The sequence below is a fragment of the Narcine bancroftii genome, chromosome 10 (genome assembly GCF_036971445.1).
Source record: "Narcine bancroftii isolate sNarBan1 chromosome 10, sNarBan1.hap1, whole genome shotgun sequence".
Taxonomy (NCBI): Eukaryota; Metazoa; Chordata; class Chondrichthyes; order Torpediniformes; family Narcinidae; genus Narcine; species Narcine bancroftii.
In genome coordinates, this window is record NC_091478.1 from 94,613,269 (window position 1) to 94,632,291 (window position 19,023).

General features: G+C 40.5%; 1 protein-coding gene across 6 annotated transcripts in view; it reads right to left on the reverse strand.

Annotated features, from left to right (window-relative positions):
- The window catches only part of zc3h18 (zinc finger CCCH-type containing 18), a 169,340-nt gene that overhangs the window by 112,505 nt on the left and 37,812 nt on the right, over positions 1–19,023 (reverse strand). For all 6 annotated transcript variants that reach the window (XM_069901981.1, XM_069901980.1, XM_069901979.1 and 3 more), the window contains one exon: positions 18,864–19,015. In XM_069901981.1, coding sequence (XP_069758082.1) covers positions 18,864–19,015 — 152 coding nt within the window. The remainder of the gene's footprint in view (positions 1–18,863; positions 19,016–19,023) is intronic.

Below are 19,023 nucleotides of genomic sequence, written 5' to 3' on the forward strand. Positions count from 1 at the left end.
ATCCCGGTTCTGATACCTGGTACCCCTTCAACCAGTTTCGAGCCAGTCTCCAGCAGTCCGCAGCCCAACGCAAATATCTCGACAGCGGCCCACAGACTCCATGGGTTCCTCGCCCCAAGTCATCAGCAGCCTGCCACATGCATTGGTCTTTCTGCTGCAGAGCCCCCTCACTATTCCGCTGCCGTGGTCACAGTCCCGTGGGTTGTCTCCTCTGCTTCTCCTCGGTCAGGGGAAAGGACTCCCCATTTTCTGGTACCCTCTGTTGTCTCCTCTGCTTCTCCTCGGTCAGGGGAAAGGACTCCCCGTTTTCTGGTACCCTCTGTTGTCTCCTCTGCTTCTCCTCGGTCAGGGGAAAGGACTCCCCGTTTTCTGGTACCCTCTGCCAGTCCTCCACTCCCCTGGAATCTGCAATCCCTTGTGGCTGTTGCCAATCATAGGCGCTGCCATCTTGGGTGCAGACTCCGCAGTGGTGGATTTTTAAATAAAACTACTGTCAGCTCCTTTAACAAGCTTGTGCAGAGCTGAGGGCTCTCTCTCCGCTTCTCATGGGTCTACACCAGTGACAACACTACCATTACAGCAGTGCCACCATTTTCAATGCATCAGCAAAGTACACCACATGAGGAATGAAGCAATTATCAAAAGCAATTCTGCTCTCAAAGCTTCACAGATTTGCAGCAGGGTAAAATCAGTGGACTCCCAAAAGGATCAAAAGCCCCCTTCAATCACTTCTCACGCCCAGCTCAATAAATAGGTGATGCCAATCAAGGCAGCTGCATTGACTGAGATGGTGCTGATTTTCTTGTTCGTCTTTGCCACTGTATTCATATATGCAAATGGAGAATATGCCATCACATTGCAGACTTCTGCCTCGTACTTGGTAGAAAGATTTGGGGTGTCGGGAAGAATCACTCACTAAATATTTATGAGGCTAGTTCTGCCCAAGTTTCTGCTACATAAGAAGCCCCAAGAACACTGCAATGGTATTGACAGTGAATATTGAGGGTAAGTGTTTGGATATGCTGGAAAAAGTCATTGCAAGGAACTTCAATAACATAAATGTTGGGTCCCACAGATCAGCCCAGGTCTGAACATTGACGGTATTGCTGCATTGTGAGGGCAGTTGAGTGCCAATGTTGTAATTGGAATCACTCCAAAGAAGTATTCCCAAATCTGGAGTGCAAATCTTCCAGAACTACACGAGGGGCAATGGCTGTTCCCAATGCCTTGGTTGTATCCAGTGCTCTCAGCCATGTGACCACAAGTGCAGAAAGTCAAGTTGGCAGAACGTGGCAAGAATCTCAGAAGGATACAAAGCTAAATATGGCTGTGAGTGTTTCAGTCCTGCCATAGCATTCACCTGCTGGACCCTGCCATTGTGGAGGTCTGGCTGTTCCTGGAGTCTACTTCTTGTTAGCTGTTTAACTTCCCGCCTCATTCCTTTAGCTCCAACTGCATATTGTTTAGTTCTGTACATCAGCTTCACCAGGCTGACAGCTCATTTTGAGGTATGCTTGGTGCTGTTCCTGACATCCCAACAGCTTTCCTCACTGAGCCAGAGTCTATTCCCTGACTTGAAACTAATGGTACAGAGTAGGCACAAGGTTACAGATAATGGAATACATTTCAACTGCTGCTTATGGCCAATAAGACAACACAAGTTCCCAGTTAAGTTGCCAGGTCATTTCTGAGGTTATCCCATTGAGAGTGGTAATTCAATATGGTGATGGCTTCTTCATGACAATCTAATGATTTCTCAAAACAAGAAAATATTTTTAATACAAAAGACAGATGCTGGAATCTGGAGTAAAAGCTAATCTGCTAGAGGAACTCAGCAGATCGAGCAGTATCAATGGGAGAAGTTGTTTTGATGAAGGGCTCAGAACTGAAACATTATCAATTATTTTTCTCCAGAAGCCATCCAACGGGATCCAGACAAAAGTGGGCCAGGAGGAGCATAAAATCGATTTATTCAGATGATGTTAGTATATTTGACTGACTGTGGGTGGGGGGTGGGGGGCGGTGTTGGCCAGCCTGAGGTCCTCACTGGAAGGTTATGGCAAGATCTCTGAGTATAAGATAAATCTGGATAAGAGTGAAGTCATGCCCTTGGCAAAGGGGGATTACAGACTATACCAACAAGGGAGTCAATTTAAATGGCCGCAAGAGGACATTAAATATTTGGGGATAAAAGTAGATAAGGATTTAAGTAATTTATATAAACTCAATTATCTCCATTTGCTCCAGAAGATTAAGGAGGACCTTGGTAAATGAAGAATCCTGCCCATAACTTTGGTGAGCAGAGTCAATTGCATTAAAATGAAGGTGATGCCAAGACTACAATATATATTTCAGTCCTTGTCCATTCCATGGGCCCAGGACTTCTTCCAGATGCTCAATGGATGAGTCAGAAAGTTCTTGTGGAATAATTAAGTGGCTAGACTCTCCATGGAAAAGTTGACTTGGGATTATAAATTGGGAGGCCTGAAATTGCTGGATTTTTAAAAAATATTATTGGGTGGCCCAGTCAAGGTTTATCAGTCAAGGTGTATCCCCTCCTGGGCACAAATTGGACTACACACTGTAGGAGAAAAGATAGGAGAGTTTATATATAAATGGGACTCTAAATTGATATCAAAGAAAATGATAATCCCATATTAAAACAAGTAATTCATACATGGCAAAATAAAATCAATGTATCAAAATAAGGGTGAGATATCATCTAAAGCACCCTTGACTCAGAACAATTAAAACCCATGACTCTGGATAACAAGATCCTGGACACCTGGTGCCAGAAGGGGATTATTTTGAGCAAGGGCAGCTAATGTCATTTGAACAGCTAAGGAATAAATATGATTTGTTTAATAAAACTTTCTTCTGCTATCTTCAGCTAAGATCTTTCTTAAGGGATAACTTTGGACTGTCTATGGCCCTGCCCATGTGTAGTGACATGAAGATTCTAATTTAAAAGTGGAATATGCCCAAGTTCATCTCTATGATCTATCTCCTATTACAAAGTGGGGGCTCGAAGCTGAGCTTTCACAAGTCACGGAAAAGGTGGGAGTTGGAATTGGCACACCAATTTATGAGCGGTGTTTGGTCAGATCTGTGTCTGGCCAGCATGACGGCAGTTATTAATGCCAGGTGCAGGTTGGTGCAATACAATTTCCTGCATCAATTGTACTTCACACCACAAAATTACACAAATCTAAATCAGAAATTTTGGAAATGTGCTTTAGGTGTGGGGTGGAGAATGGAACTTTTATCCATTCAACCTGTTAGTGTACAAAGGTGAGATCCTTTTGGGAGGACCTGGGAGACATTCTGAAAAAAATTAAAGGTGGATTTTCCAAAAAATGTGGAATGGTACCTCTGGGAAACATTATTGACATGAGTTTTAAACTGTCCAGATATCAAATTCAGTTTGTGATGGTTGCCTTGTTGGTAGCCAGGAAGTGTATAACGGTCACGTGGAAGTCCGACTCCCAACTAAATATTACATGATGGAATATGGAAATGTAGTTGTATTCCCTGTAGAAAATAGTGTACAATTTAAAGAGGAAATATGACACATTTGTAGGGTATGGCAACCATATCTGCAACACATCAGTGCAGAGATATAATTATACCCCTTCTGAATAAAAGAAATGCAACAATCCATGCCAGTCGTGAAATGATTGGGATCAATGAAGTGGGTTGTGGCACAGGTAATTTTTTTTTGAAAATTTTATTTATTATTTGCATAGATAATGAATACAGTACTTGTCCATAATTATACAGAATAAAAATGCAAAAAGAATAATTTTATATTTTCTTACCCTCCCTCCCCAAAAAAAAGAAAAAGCCTGTCTGAATTAATCATATATCCTTCATTGATTAATTGAATTTCAAATTTACAAATATAATCTTAGACCTTAAATTAACTAGGGTGAGTTCGAGTGGGAGCAATTTTACCAATAAAATGCATATAGGGTTTCCAAATCTTATAAAATTTTTCTGGTTGATTCTATAAATTATACATTATTTTCTGTAACAATATATAATTTTGTAATTCCATTTGATATCTATTCAACCGCACATTATTTTCTAGTTTCCACGTTACAGCCATACATTTCTTTGCTACTGCTACACTTAAAAACTTCCTCTGATAAATATCTAACTTCTAATCATATTCCCTTGTAGCGACAGCTACTCTGCTCACTGAACGGGTCGAGTTCAGTGAGCAAAACTGATTTATTGAGGTCTGCCTGACTGTTCTTATTCTCCCAGCCTGGACCTGGTTGAGAACCGCACCATGGGTCCGGACATCGTCACAGGCTTCTTCAGCCTGGTGCCGAGGTCAGGAAGAAACCACCAACGGTGCCATTTTGGCCAACTGCCCCGCCACGTGCGTGACATGCGGGGCCGGTTCACCTGCTTAACGGCGAGCCACCACACAACATCCCCCAGAACTGGCACCAATGTCCTTCTTTGCCAGGCAGCCTCGCTTCTTGGGCTGGGCCGCAACCACTGGCTTGTTGGCGTCGAGGCGTGCTGGTTTTAATCCGTCCACAGTAAACAGTTCCCTCTTACCACCGATATCCAGTGTGAAGATGGATCCTGAATGCTGGATGACTGTACGGCCCTTCGTATGGTCTTTGAAGGGGTGCTATGGACGGGCCTCACCTGACAAAGACATATTCTGAAGAATACAGCTCGTTGGGGACGTAGGAGGCCTGTGTGCCTTGTCGGTGGTGGGGGTGTGAAGGAGTCCAACTGGGCCTGGAGGCAGGGAAGTAAACTGTGCGGTGACTGTTGAGGGTTGTGAGGTGCATTGATAAACTCACCAGGCAGGGCTAGCGGTGCACTGTAAACCAGCTGGGCCGATGACGGCTGTAGGTCTTCTTTGGGTGTTGAGCAGATGCCCAGGAGTATCCAAGGCAGCTCATCCACCCAGGAGGGGCTGGTGAGGCGGGCCATAATGCCAACTTAAGGTGGCGGTGCAATCGCTCGACCAGTCCATTGGCATGTGGGTGATAGGCCGTTGTGCGATGCAGCTCGATTCCCAGTCTGTTGGTGAGCTGTGCCCAGAGTGCGGAGGTGAACTGCGCGCCTCGGTCGCTGGTGAGGTGGGTCTGTTCGCCAAACCAGACAACCCAACTGGTCAAAAGTCCTTGGGACCAGGAGTCCGCGGAGGCATCTGGCATTGGAATCGCCTGGCCAGCGAGTGGTGCGGTCTACCACCGTGAAAAGGTAGCGGTTACCTCAGGAAACGGTTAAGGGGCTGACATTGTCCACATGTACATGGTTGAACTGTTCTCGGATGTGTTCGAAGTCCTTCACAGGCGTTCTGGTGTGCTTGTGTACCTTGGAAAGCTGGCAATAGGTGCAGGTCCTGGCCCAGTCTGCCATCTGCTTTTGAAGCCTGTGCCAGACGAAGCGCTCTGCCACCATACAAACCGTGGACCTGATGGAAAGGTGGGAAAGGTCGTGGATATGGTGGAAGACTTGCCTGTGCCACTGCTAGGGAACCACTGGTCGCAGGGTGCCCATGGTGCACAGGACAGTATAATCACCAAAAGGAATCAGGAGGCCCTGGAACTGCAGGCCCATGATGGCTGTCCTGAAGGTCTGCGTCTCTTCGTTGGACTTCTGGTCCTGGGCAAGGTGGTCGTAATCTAACCCGGGTGTCAGTGAGAAAATTGGAGAGCGCGTCGGTGACCATGTTGTCTTTCCCCACCTTGTGCTGAATGTCGGTGGTGAACTCCGACACAAAGGACAGGTGACACAGTTGGCGGGCTGACCAGGGATCTCTAGCCATAGCGAGCGCCTGAGTGAGGGGTTTGTAGTTGGTAAAAATCGTGAAAGGCCTCCCCTCCAAGATATAGCAAAAATGACGCATGGCGAAGTACATGCCCAGCAACTCATGGTTGAAAGCACTATACTTTCGCTCTGGCAGACAAAGAATTCGGCTGAAGAATGCCAGTGGTTTCCACTGTCCGTTAACCTGTTGCTCCAGGACAGCTCCAATGGTGGTGGCAGAGGCATCGACGGAAGGTCGGTGCGTGGGTGGGCGAGCAGGGTAGCATTTGCAAGGGCATCTTTCGTGGCTTCGCATGCCCTGCTGGCCTCTGGAATCCAGGTGAGCATCTTGTCCTTGGCCGCGATGAGGGCGAAGAGCAGCTGTATGATGCGTGCAGCGCCTGGAATAAATCGGTTGTAGAAGTTGACCATACCTACGAACTCTTGTAGTCCCTTGAGATTGTCCGGGCGTGGGAACTCCCTGATTTCAGCGACCTTCATAGCAGCCAGTGTAGCTCCTTTGGCTATGATGGTATAGCCCAGGAACTGCATGCACTCTTTCCCAAACCGGCATTTTGCCGAGTTGATTGTTAGGCTGAAGTTGGCCAGTCGAGAGGAGAGGGTGCGCAGGTGAGACTTGTGTTGTGCCCAGTCTTTGCTGGCGATAAGAATATTGTCCAGATAAATGAACACAAAGTTCAAATCTCTGCCCACTGTATCCATGAGGCGCTGGAAGGTCAGGGCTGCGTTCTTGAGCCCGAAAGGCATTCGTAGAAATTTGAACAGGACAAAGAGGGTGATGATGGCCATTTTGGGGATATCCTCGGGTGCACCGGGATTTGATGATATCTGTGCACCAGGTCGACCTTGGAGAATACCATTGGGCCATGCAGGTTGGCCATAAAGTCTTGAATGTGAGGGATCAGGTAACGGTCAGGTACTGTCACTTTGATAAGCTGTCAATAATCTCTGCAGGGGCGCCAGCCACTGGAAGCTTTCGGGACCAAGTGGAGCAGCGAGGCCCAAGGACTGTTGGAGCGTCGAATGATCCCTAGCTCCAGCAGGTGCGAGAACTCCTCTTTCGCTATCTGGAGCTTATCTGGTGAGAGCCGGTGTGCCTTGGCATAGGATGGCAGGCCTTGTGTAGGGATACGTTGGCATGGTGAGGCAGCGGAGAACTGCGGCTTGAGGAGGGACAGGAGCTCGTCCAGGATGTGCTGGAACTTGTCCTTGGGTGCGCTGAGAGTGGCCATCTGCGGCTGCTTTGTGCGGGAGGCATTGAGACGAATGGATTGGAAGGTACAGGCATCGAAAAGTCACCTACCTTGGGGGTCGACCAGGAGCCTGTGGGCGAGGAGGAAGTTGACACCCAGGATGGAGGTTCGTAGAGACGAAACGGTGAACCTCCACGAGAACTTCTGCTGGCTGAGCTGGAAGTGGACGGTCTTGGTACCATATGTTCAGATCTCCGTCGAGTTGGCTGCATGGAGTGGAGGCCATCGAGGCCAGATCCGGGACGCAATGGCTGTGGCCGGGATGACGCTAATCTGGGCCCCAGTGTTGATTAGGAAGCGTCGGCTGCTGACTGTATCTCGCAGGTAGGGAAGGCTGTGTTCTTGGCCAGCCACCGCAGCCATTAACAGCGGCCGGCCTGGTCGTTTTCCTGGAATGAGCAAGGCTGACGGCATTTCCGAGCCTTGGCTCCCCAGTGCTGGTAGAAGAAGCAGAGGCCTGAAGTGGATGGCTTGCTTCTGGCTATGCTCTTTGAAGTCCCTGCAGGGGCTGAATGTTCCTCCGCAGCGCTAGAGGAAGGCTTGGTGTGGTCATGCCCAGGGTTTGTAACTAGTTGGACTGCTGAGCCCTCCAGGAATTGTTCAAGCCATAGCTCCTCAGCTTTTTAAGCAATCTTCCTGGGATCGTCAAAGCTCTCCTGGGACAGTAACAGCCAGATGTCTTCGGGCATATGGTCGAGGAAGATGCGCTTGAAGAGTGGGTAGGCGGTGTGATCACCCATGAGTGCGCGCATCTCATTCATCAATGCGTTTGGAGTTCTGTCTCCCAAGGTGTCGAGGTGAAGCTTCCGAGTGACACACTGGCACCTGGAGAGGCCGAGGGAGCCGGTGAGCACCTGCTTGATGGTCTTGTACTTGTCTTCCGCGGGAGGGTGCTGGACGAGGTGCAGCACTCGTTTGGCAGTGGCCTGATCCAGGGCAGCAACCACATGATAAAACTTGGTCGTATCTGATGAAATCTGGAGGAAGTGAAACTGAGCCTCTGCGTGGCTGAACCAAGTCTCAGGCTCCTTTACCCAGAAGCTTGATGGCTATAGCGTTGATCGAGGAGTCGTTCATATCGGGGTCACCAATGTAGCGACAGCTACTCTGCTTAATGAATAACTCTACAACCAAACGGGTCTAGTTCAGTGAGCAAAACTGATTTATTGAGGTCTGCCTGGCTGTTCTTATTCTCCCAGCCCTGACCTGGCTGAGAACCACGCCGTGGGTCTGGACATCGTCAGGGCGTCATGATGGCTGCCGACCATGGGCTTATAAGCCTGGTGCCGAGGTTGGGAAGAAACCCCCGACGGAACCAGTTTGGCAGGCTGCCACACCCTAACAAAAATATTTTTGGTTGTTTCGGAACTTGTATTTTCATAATTTCTCCCAGTAAAATACTTACACCTTCCCAAAAATTTTCTACATTTTCACATTGCTATACTGCATGTAAAAAGGTTCCTTCCTCTTTATTACATCTAAAACATTGATCAGAGCAGTATGAATCAAGTCCATGTAATTTATGTGCAGTATAATATAACTGATGTAAAAAATTAAATTGTACCATTTGATATCTGACATTAATTGTATTGGTTACACTTTCATCACATAGTTTTGATCATACTTTCTCCTGAAAATGAGCAGGAATCTCTTTCCCATCTCAATTTAGATTTAAATAGATCTTTTTTCTGCATAGTCTCTTGCAATTTTATATACATATTAGTAATAATTTTTTTAATAAATGTATCAGTTATTAAATATTCAAATTGACTTTGTTCGGGTAATCTAAAATTCAGTCCTAACTTTCTTTTTAAGTATGATTTAAATTTGATAAAAAGAAAAAAAAATATAGTATTATTGGGTATATTATACTTGTCTTTCAAATGGTCAAAAGTAAAAAAAACAGAACCCCAAAAAACAATCCTTTATCTTTTTATTCCACAGTTATACCAAACATTAAAAAAATTAACTGAAAAAGGAATTAAAGGATTTTGCTTTAATAACATTCTGGCTAACTGATAATTCTTCATTCCTCTTTCTACATGGATTCCATTTATAAAAAAGATGTCGGAATTATTTTCCTCATTTCAATTTGTATCTACGCTGTCTTTTCACTAATCTGATAGCAAGAAGACAAAAAAAATCTAAGTTTAGCTGCTTTGAAATAATTTTTTAATTAGGCATTCGTATTTCCTGATCATATTTCCATGTTAATTTTTCCAATACCAAATAAATTTTCTTACATTTTTATTTTAAACTTGAAAAAACATTGTTGGTACAAAAATTAGTAATGATTGGAATGGGTATTGCATTCTAGGAAAAATATTCATCTATAACCTATGTTTTGCTCTTCTTCCAATGCAATTGGCATAACTAAAGGTGAATGATCAGATAATATTCTTGCTTGATATTCAATCCTTTGAACTCTTGCTTGTAGTTGAGAAGAGATTAAAATATGTCTATCTCTAAAAGAATAAAATGAGTAGTTCTTAATACCAGGATGCATCTTCCTCCAACTATCAACAAGTTTCATTTCATTCATAAAATAAGTTTTAACTAATTTATTTTTATTCTATCCAACTTTTAACCAAAAGTAAAATTAAAATCTCCTCCCATAATTATTTTCCCCTTTGCATTGGCTAATTGCATAAAAATATCTTGTATACATTTTCCATCATCTATATTTGGTGCATATATATGTTCTATGTCCAATATTCCGAATAAATTTTACAATTTACCATCACATATCTTCCAACTTTTTCCAATATGTCCAATATTTTAATGGTAAACTTTTATTTATTAATATCTGTACCCCCTAGCTTTAGAATTAAATGAAGACAATACCATTCCTACCCAATCCCTCTAACTTCACATGTTTTATTTCAGTTAAATGAGTTTATTGTAGAAAAGCTACATCTACTAACTTTCTTCATATAACTTAATAGCCTTTCTCATTTTATCAGATTCTGAATTCCGTTATTAATACTAATAAACAATTTACCTGCTATTAACCACCAATATTAAGCCATATGCCCATCCAGAGAACCCTCCCTCCCACCTCGCTCACCCCTAATACTATTTACATAACGTACTACATTCTTAAACAATCAGGATTTGAACAAAAAAGTAAAAGGAAGTAAGGAGAAGAAAGTAAAGAAAAACCAGAGGCGCGTGATGTTACAACGTCTCTAATCCCCTGATCTATACGGGATGTGAATATCACATTCGTGCCCATGATTCTGCAGTGGTCAGCTTCGTACTCCCCGCTAACTCATTCGATATGCCATACCATCCCTTAATAGACTTTACAAGTCTAATAATCCATAGATCCTATCAAAATGTAGTACATCACATACATTATAGGTTAAACCTTCCTCCCCATTTAAACTCCCTCGAAACACAATGCAATTTTAGTTAAAGTAAAATTATTTCAGTTATGTAATTAATTCAAGTACATGTTGTTCTTTGTCAGGCAACGAATCAGCATATACTTTTGCTTCATTAGGCTCTGTGAAAAATCTATTTCTCCCACCCAGGACAAATACTTTCAGTACAACAGGATATCTCAAAACAAAGGCATAGTCTTTTTTCCATAACTGGATTAAACTCTTTTCTCTTTTTTAACAGATCAAAACTTATGTCTGGATAAAAGAAAATCTTATTTCCATTATAAATCAAGAGTGATTTTCTTTAGCTGGCTTTGCTGCCAACTCCAATATCTTCTCTCTTACTTCACATTGAAGGAATCTGACAAGTATTGGACGGGACCTTTAGTCAGGGTGAGGTTTGGTCTCAGTGCCCATTTCTTTGGTTTTTCTTAAGTTCCCCCTTAAGGGGTTTGAGACTACAGGTACCTATATATTTGGTTCTTTGCATTTGTTTAATTTATATAATCTTTTCTTTGTTGTATTAGGGCATGGAGGAAGGGGAGAGGGGTAGGGGAAAAATAGACTCTATATGTTATATACTATTGTTGAAAGAGATTGTGTGGTTTGATTGGATTTTTATGAGACTTGAAAATCAAAAAAAAAATTAAAAAAAAACAATTATTTTTCTCCTGTTGGTGCTGCTTGAACTGCTGAGTTCTTCCAGTCGTAAGAACACAAAATGCTGGAGGAACGCAGCTGCTCACCCAGTGTCCATAGAGGAAAAGATATATAACCAACATTTTGGGCCTAGCCCTTCTTTGAGTTCCTCCAGCAGATTGTTTTTATCCAAAAATTTGTAATATTTTGAATGCAAGTTCTTAAACAATGCCAATAATTGCTCTTCCCACTTTGATCAATCCATCCCTGATGTGTCGAAAGCATGAAGAATTCAGTCTACCTGGGCTCCATTCTCACCCTTGAACTTCAGGTACTGTAAAGATTGTCAATACCATTGCCACATTATGGAAATCCAAACACCCTGAGATACACAAGAAAACTTCTTCTGAACCTTTCCAAATTTACAATATCCTTTCTATAGCTCGGCAACTAAACTGTACACAATACTTGAAGTGTGGCCTCACCGCCTTGAGGAACTTCAACATTATGTCCCAAAACTTGTATTCTATGCCCCGAGCAATGAAGGCAAAAGTCCCAAACACTTTCCACACAATCATGTCTACTTGTGCTGCTATCTTTAAAGAGCTATGTACCAGCTCCCCGAGCTTCCTGTGCTCCATAACACTCTTTAGGGCACTGCTATTAATACAGCAAGTCACCTTCAGGTTGAATATACCCAAATGCAGTACCTTACACTTCTGAGTTGAACTGCATCTGCTACTGATCATCTCTGATGCCCATCTTATATGTAGATCTCACTGCAAACCCACGTATTCTTCTTCAACGTAGCACATACTTCTGTGTCATCAGCAAACTTATTCACTTGTCCAAAATGTTACTGTATTCTACAAAAAGCAACAGTCCTGATACTGAATCCTGAAGAACTCCACTAGTCTCAGTCCTTCAGTCTGGAAAAACTCCTAAAACCACTGTCTGACTCCAATCTCTCAGATAATGGCTAGCTGGCCTCATATCATGTCAGCCTACCATATTGGATTTTATCAAATGCCTTACTAAAATCCATACAAATAACATCAACCTCCAAGCACTTATCTACCCGCTCTCACCAGCCATGGCCATCAAATTGGCAAGAGATTCCCACCTTTGTTTGGCTTGCTGCCTCAGTGTGTCAATTTTTAGTGCACGGGTTCCTAGGTTCTATTGTTTTCATCACTTTTCAATCTTATCACTATTTAATAAATATGCAATTTATTTGTCAAGTAAACTGAATGATGTCCCACATTGAGGTGGCACGGTTAGTGTAGCGATTATCGCAATGCTAATAATGTGCCAGTGATCAAGACCGGGGTTTGAATTCAACGCTATCTGTAAGGACTTTGTAACGTTCTGCCCGTGTCTCCATAGTTTTTTTTAACCAGCAGCTCTGGGGGGAGTCACGTGATGGAGTAGTGGCCGGTAGGGGAACACCAGCCCTCTCAAGAAAAGTTAAAAAAAATAGAGAAAAAACAAAGGCACAAACATAAAAACCATAACAAAGTGAAAGTAAAAGTGTGGAGAAAATGGCAGCGAAGAAAGAAAAACCAAAAACAACGGGAAGAAAAGAAGAAGGAAAGACGTCGGAAGAAGGTGGTGAAGGCCCGCCGTGGAGAGAGAAGCCCGCTCCCTGAGGTCAGTGGAAGCCCCGAACTCGGGACTACAAAAATGGCTCACGGAGCCAAACAAAAGTGCGTAACCGCGCATATGTGCGATGCGCAAGACAAAAATAACACTGACGGGAAGGGGGCCCAGCTGAGGAGTAGATCTCCACAGCTGAAACAGGCAACTACAACACAACAGCAGGAGGAAAATATAGAAAATGGAAAATTAATGAAAAATAATGGAAAATTATAATAGAAGAAACAATATAAAGATAGTGGGCCTTAAGGAAGATGAAGAAGGCAAAAATATGAAAGAATTTATAAAAGAATGGATCCCCAGGGTCCTAGGAAGACCAGAATTACAGGAAGAAATGGAAATAGAAAGGGCACACAGAACATTAGCCCCTAAACCACAACCACAACAAAAACCAAGATCCATTCTAGTAAAATTCCTAAGATATACAACAAGAGAAAATATATTGGAGAAGGCAATGAAAAAAATAAGAGAAGACAAAAAACCACTGGAATACAAGGGTCAAAAATTTTTTTTCTATCCAGATATAAGTTTTGAACTCCTGAAGAAGAGAAAGGAGTTCAATGCAGCAAAAACGACCCTATGGAAAAAAGGTTATAAATTCATGTTAAAATACCCAGCGGTACTTAAAATAGTTATTCTGGGACAGCAAAACAAACTATTCTCGGATCCAGAAGAAGCACGAAAATTTGCAGAACAACTACAAAACAGACAGAGAGATGAAGAGATGTAACAAGAACAAAAATGACAACAAACTATATGTATGTGTGTATGTAGGTATATATATATGTGTGTGTGTGTGTGTGTGTGTGTGTGTGTGTGTGTGTGTGTGTGTGTGTGTGTGTGTATATAAAAAATAGACTATAGGTAAGAACTAAGAAGTGAAAGAAAGGGAAGAAAGGAAGTAAGGAGGGAATTAAGAGAGTGAACTTTGTTATACATGAAGATGAAAATCTTTTCTGGGGGGGGCTGGGTGGGGAAGAATAACAGTCACTGCGAAATCAGTTGACGCTTGCGAGCGGATTCGCAAATCCAAATGGAGAGGGGAGATGTGGTTGCCCGACAAGGGACAAAGGGCAACTGAGAAAGGGGAGGGACTATTGGGATTAAAGGAATTTTTGATATGAGAATAGTGGAAATATTTTATGTTTTAGAAATGTTGTCTTATAATGTATTCAAAAAAAGAAAGCAGAAATGGATATGAAGGGAAGGTGGTGATGACGAAATGGAAAGGAAAGATAAAGTATGAAATGGCTATGTTGAACTATATGACTTTAAATATTAATGGAATACATAACCAAATCAAAAGGAAGAAACTGTTAAATTTACTGAAAAAAGAAAAAATTGATATAGCATTCGTACAAGAAATACATCTAACTGAAGTGGAACACAAGAAATTAAAGAGATTGGATAGGACATGTAACAGCAGCATCATATAATTCAAAAGCCAGAGGAATAGCTATATTAATCAATAAAAATGTACCAATCAAAATAGAAGAGGAAATAATAGATCCAGCAGGGAGATATGTAATGATAAAATGTCAGATATATTTAGAATTTTGGAATTTATTCAATGTATATTCACCTAATGAAGAAGATCAAAAATTTATGCAAGATATCTTTTTGAAGGTAGCAGATACGCAAGGGAACATACTAATAGGAAGGGATTTTAACCTTAATTTGGACTCACACATGGATAAAACTAGAAAAAAAACTAACAGAAAGAACAAAGTAACCAAGTTTATAATTAAATCGATGCAAGAAATGCAACTTTTGGATATATGGAGGAATCAACACCCAAAGGAAAAGGAATAATCATACTATTCGGGTAGACATAAAACATACTCAAGGATAGACCTATTCCTGTTATCATCCCACATTCAAGGGAGAGTTAGGAAAACGGAATATGAAGCTAGACTATTATCGGACCACTCACCCCTGTTATTGGCAATAGAGCTAGAGGACATCCCACCAAGAATGTATAGATGGAGATTAAACTCCATGCTACTTAAAAGACAGGATTTTAGAGAATTCATTGAACGACAAATTAAAATGTACTTTGAAATAAATACGGAATCAGTGAAAGATAAGTTTATACTATGGGACGCAATGAAAGCGTTCATCAGAGGTCAAATAATAAGTTATGTAACTAAGATGAAGAAGGACTAGAATCGGGAAACAGAACAGTTGGAAAGGGAAATAACAAATATAGAAAAATAATTAGCAATAAAGGAAGATATAGCTAAAGAAGAGAATTGGCAGATAAAAAAATAAAATATGAAACACTACAAACATATAAGATGGAGAAGAACATAACGAAGACAAAACAGAAATATTATGAGCTAGGAGAAAAAACGCACAAAATTCTAGCGTGGCAGCTTAAGATAGAACAAACTAAAAGAATGGTATTGGCATTAAGGAAAAAGGACAAACAAATTACATATAATCCAACGGAGATCAATGAAAACTTCAGGGAATTCTACGAGCAATTATATCAAACTGAAAACAAAGGGAAAGAAGACAAAACAGATGAATTTCTAACTAAAATTGAACTACCGAAATTACAAACAGAGGAGCAAAATAAATTAATAAAACCATTTGAAATAGAAGAATTACAGGAGATATTAAAAAACTACCGAACAATAAAACACCAGGAGAGGATGGATTCCCAATAGAATTCTATAAAACATTTAAAGACTTAGTAATTCCTCCCCTTCTGGAAGTAATCAACCAGATTGATAAAACACAAAGCATACCAGATTCATGCAAAATAGCAATAATTACAGTAATACCAAAGACGGGGAAAGATCCACTTGCACCAGTGTCATATTGACCAATATCTTTACTTAACACAGATTATAAGATCCTTTCCTTCCTTTGGCTTGGCTTCGCGGACGAAGATTTATGGAGGGGGTAAATGTCCACGTCAGCTGCAGGCTCGATTGTGGCTGACAAGTCCGATGCGGGACAGGATTATAAGATAATAGCTAAACTATTAGCAAACAGATTGGACGACTATGTACCAAAAATAGTAAATCTAGACAAAACTAGATTTATTAAAAAAAGACGAACAACAGACAATATCTGTAAATTTATTAACTTAATTCATGCAGTAGAAGGAAATAAAACTCCAACAGTAGCGGTTGCTTTAGACGCAGAGAAGGCCTTTGAATAAATAATTCCATTCTACTCTGTCAAAGTACTACAAAAATTCAGCCTACCAGAGAAATATATTAATTGGATTAAAGCATTATATAAGGGGCCATTGGCGAAAGTGACAGTAAATGGATATATATCAAAACAATTTAACTTAAGCAGATCAACAAGGCAGGATGTCCACTATCTCCCTCACTGTTCGCGTTACGTATAGAACCACTAGCAAAACTGATAAGAACAGAAAATAAAATAAAAGGGATAAATATAAATCAGTCTATTTGCAGATGACGTTATAATATACTTAACAGAACCAGAAATATCAATAAAAGAATTACATAGGAAACTGAAGGAATATGGAGAAGTATCGGGGTACAAGATCAACGCAAATAAAAGTGAAGCAATGCCAATGAATAATGCTGATTTCACAAAGTTTAAGAAAGAATCGCCATTTAGATGGCAAACACAAGCAATGCAATACCTAGGTATACAACTAAATAAAAACCTCGGCCATCTATATAAACTCAATTACCATCCATTAATGAAAAAAATTACAAGACGACTTAGAGCATTGGAAAGACTTACCACCAACACTGATAGGAAGGATAAACTGTATTAAAATGAATATTTTCCCAAGGATACAATACCTATTTCAGTCATTACCAATACACCCAACAGAGAAATTCTTCATGGAGTTAAAGAAAATTATAAGGAAATTCTTATGGAAAGGGGGGAAACCGAGGACAGCACTAGATAAATTAACAGAATGGTACAAACAAGGAGGCTTACAACTACCAAACTTTAAGAATTATTATAGAGCCACACAATTAAGATACCTATCAGATTTTTATCAAACAAGGGAAAACCCAGATTGGACCAGATTAGAACTAGATAAAATAGGGGAGAAGATACCTGAATATATACTATATAAATGGGATGAAAAATTGCTGCAACGTAGGAATTCACCGGTATTGCATCATCTGCTCAATATTTGGAAGAAGATTCATGTAGAAAGGAATAAAACAAATTACTAACTACCAAAACTAATATTGACGCAAAATCAGCTAATCCCTTTCACAATAGATAACCTTTCCTTTAGAGAATAGGAGAGAAAAGGGATCAAAAGAATAGAAAATTGTTTTTCGGAAAATAAATTATTATCCTTTTAACAAATGAAGGATAAATATAATATAACTCACGATACAATGTTTGCATACTACCAACTGAAAACCTACTTGAAGGACAAATTGGGAAACAGTCTGAGGTTACCAGAAGGAAGCAATTTTGAATATATGATTACAGACACAATGATAATTAAAAAGTTTGTAACAAACATGTATATCAAACTGCAAGAAAAGGAGAACGAGGAAACAAACGGTAAACCTAAACAAAAATGGGAACAAGATCTAAACATAAAGATAAAGAATGAAACATGGGAGAAGCTATGCTCCGGAACTATGAGAAATACAATAAACACGAGGTTACGCATGATACAATATAACTGGATACACAGGCTATACATCACACCTCAAAAGTTAAATAAATGGGACACAACAGTATCAGATAGATGTTTTCGCTGTAAAAAGGAAATGGGAACAACAATTCATGCAATTTGGACATGTGAGAAAGTGGAAAAATTTTGGGAAGATCTAAACCAGATATTAAATAAAATCACAAAAAGCAATATACCAAAAAACCCAGAGATCTTCCTCCTAAGTAATATAAGAAACAAAGAATTTGGACTCGATTTGGATGGAGCACAAAAAAATATTTGTTATGATAGCCCTAGCTGTAGCAAAAAAATTTATTATGTCAACCTGGAAATTAGAAGATAACTTGAGAATACAACAATGGTATATAGAAATGAATAAATGTATTCCATTAGAAAAAATAACATATAATTTAAGAAATAACATTACAATATTCGAACAAATATGGGAGCCATACATGAAACACAATAGAGAAATCCTACCGTGGACTTCCACCACCTAAAATGACAGGAGAAGATAACGAAAAGAACTGACTCAGTAAAATTTCTTGTTTATTTTTATTAAGTGACAACATTGTTTAACGGGATTAATGTATCTTATAGATTGAATTTTAAATAAATGGGGAAGGGAGTGAGGGAGGGAGAGAAGGGAGGGGGGAAAAAGGGGGAGAAAACGACACTATATATTTAAGAAAAATGTCTGTATGTATCTTGGTCAATATGGTTTATAGTGTGAAAAATAAAATTTTTTTTTAAAAAACCAGGAGCTCTGGTTTTCTCCCACCGTGTAGACATGCTCGTGGGCTGAAATGGCTTGTTACCATGCTGTATGTATAAATTTAAATTAAAAAATTAGGTTCCACTTGCCATGTTTTTGCTCATTCATTTGTCTCTACACCCTTTTACAACCAGTGGAAACATAAATTGTGATCAGTTGGAAAGGCAGCAGAAGATGCAGGCTCCCACCTTGAAAATGACCTATTTATTTCTACTATATTCTGTCCATTAACCAACCTCAATACACATCAGTATATCTCCCTCAATATCATGGCCAAATTCTACTGAATCTCTTCTGCAGCACAGAAAAGGCTTTCTCTGAAAGGCCTTCTGAAAGTCTAAAGACACAATGATTCATCTTATTTATGTATGTTAGTTACATACATAAATTGACTAAAAGACTCCACCTAATCTTTTTATTATTGTGGTAACACTTCCCTGACAATGTGCAGAATGGACATATAGGTGATAAAAATGCAACAATACCTTGAACCTTCCACAACATGCCATTAACACTAAAGGTAGACATACACCATCAGTCCTTCAAGAAAGTAATTGATAGCAAAAATGAAATAGCATATTGAAAGATAATTCAAAGCATTAGTCTCCTTTTCCAAGGTAGCCAATTTCTGTGTGAGACTAGACCTAGCTTTTCATCAACACATTTCTGAGCACAGTCTATACTTGACCATTAGGGTAACTTCCACTCACCCTGGCTCTCTGATATCTCTGGCCACACGATAATTCCAGTCTCGATAAAAATCATTTTCTTTGTCAAAATCATCATCTCCAATGGTGACATTGAATCGCTTCTCCTCAAAGTCTGGCTCCTGTTCCTTTCGGATTGTGGCTTTTTTCAATATCTGAAAAA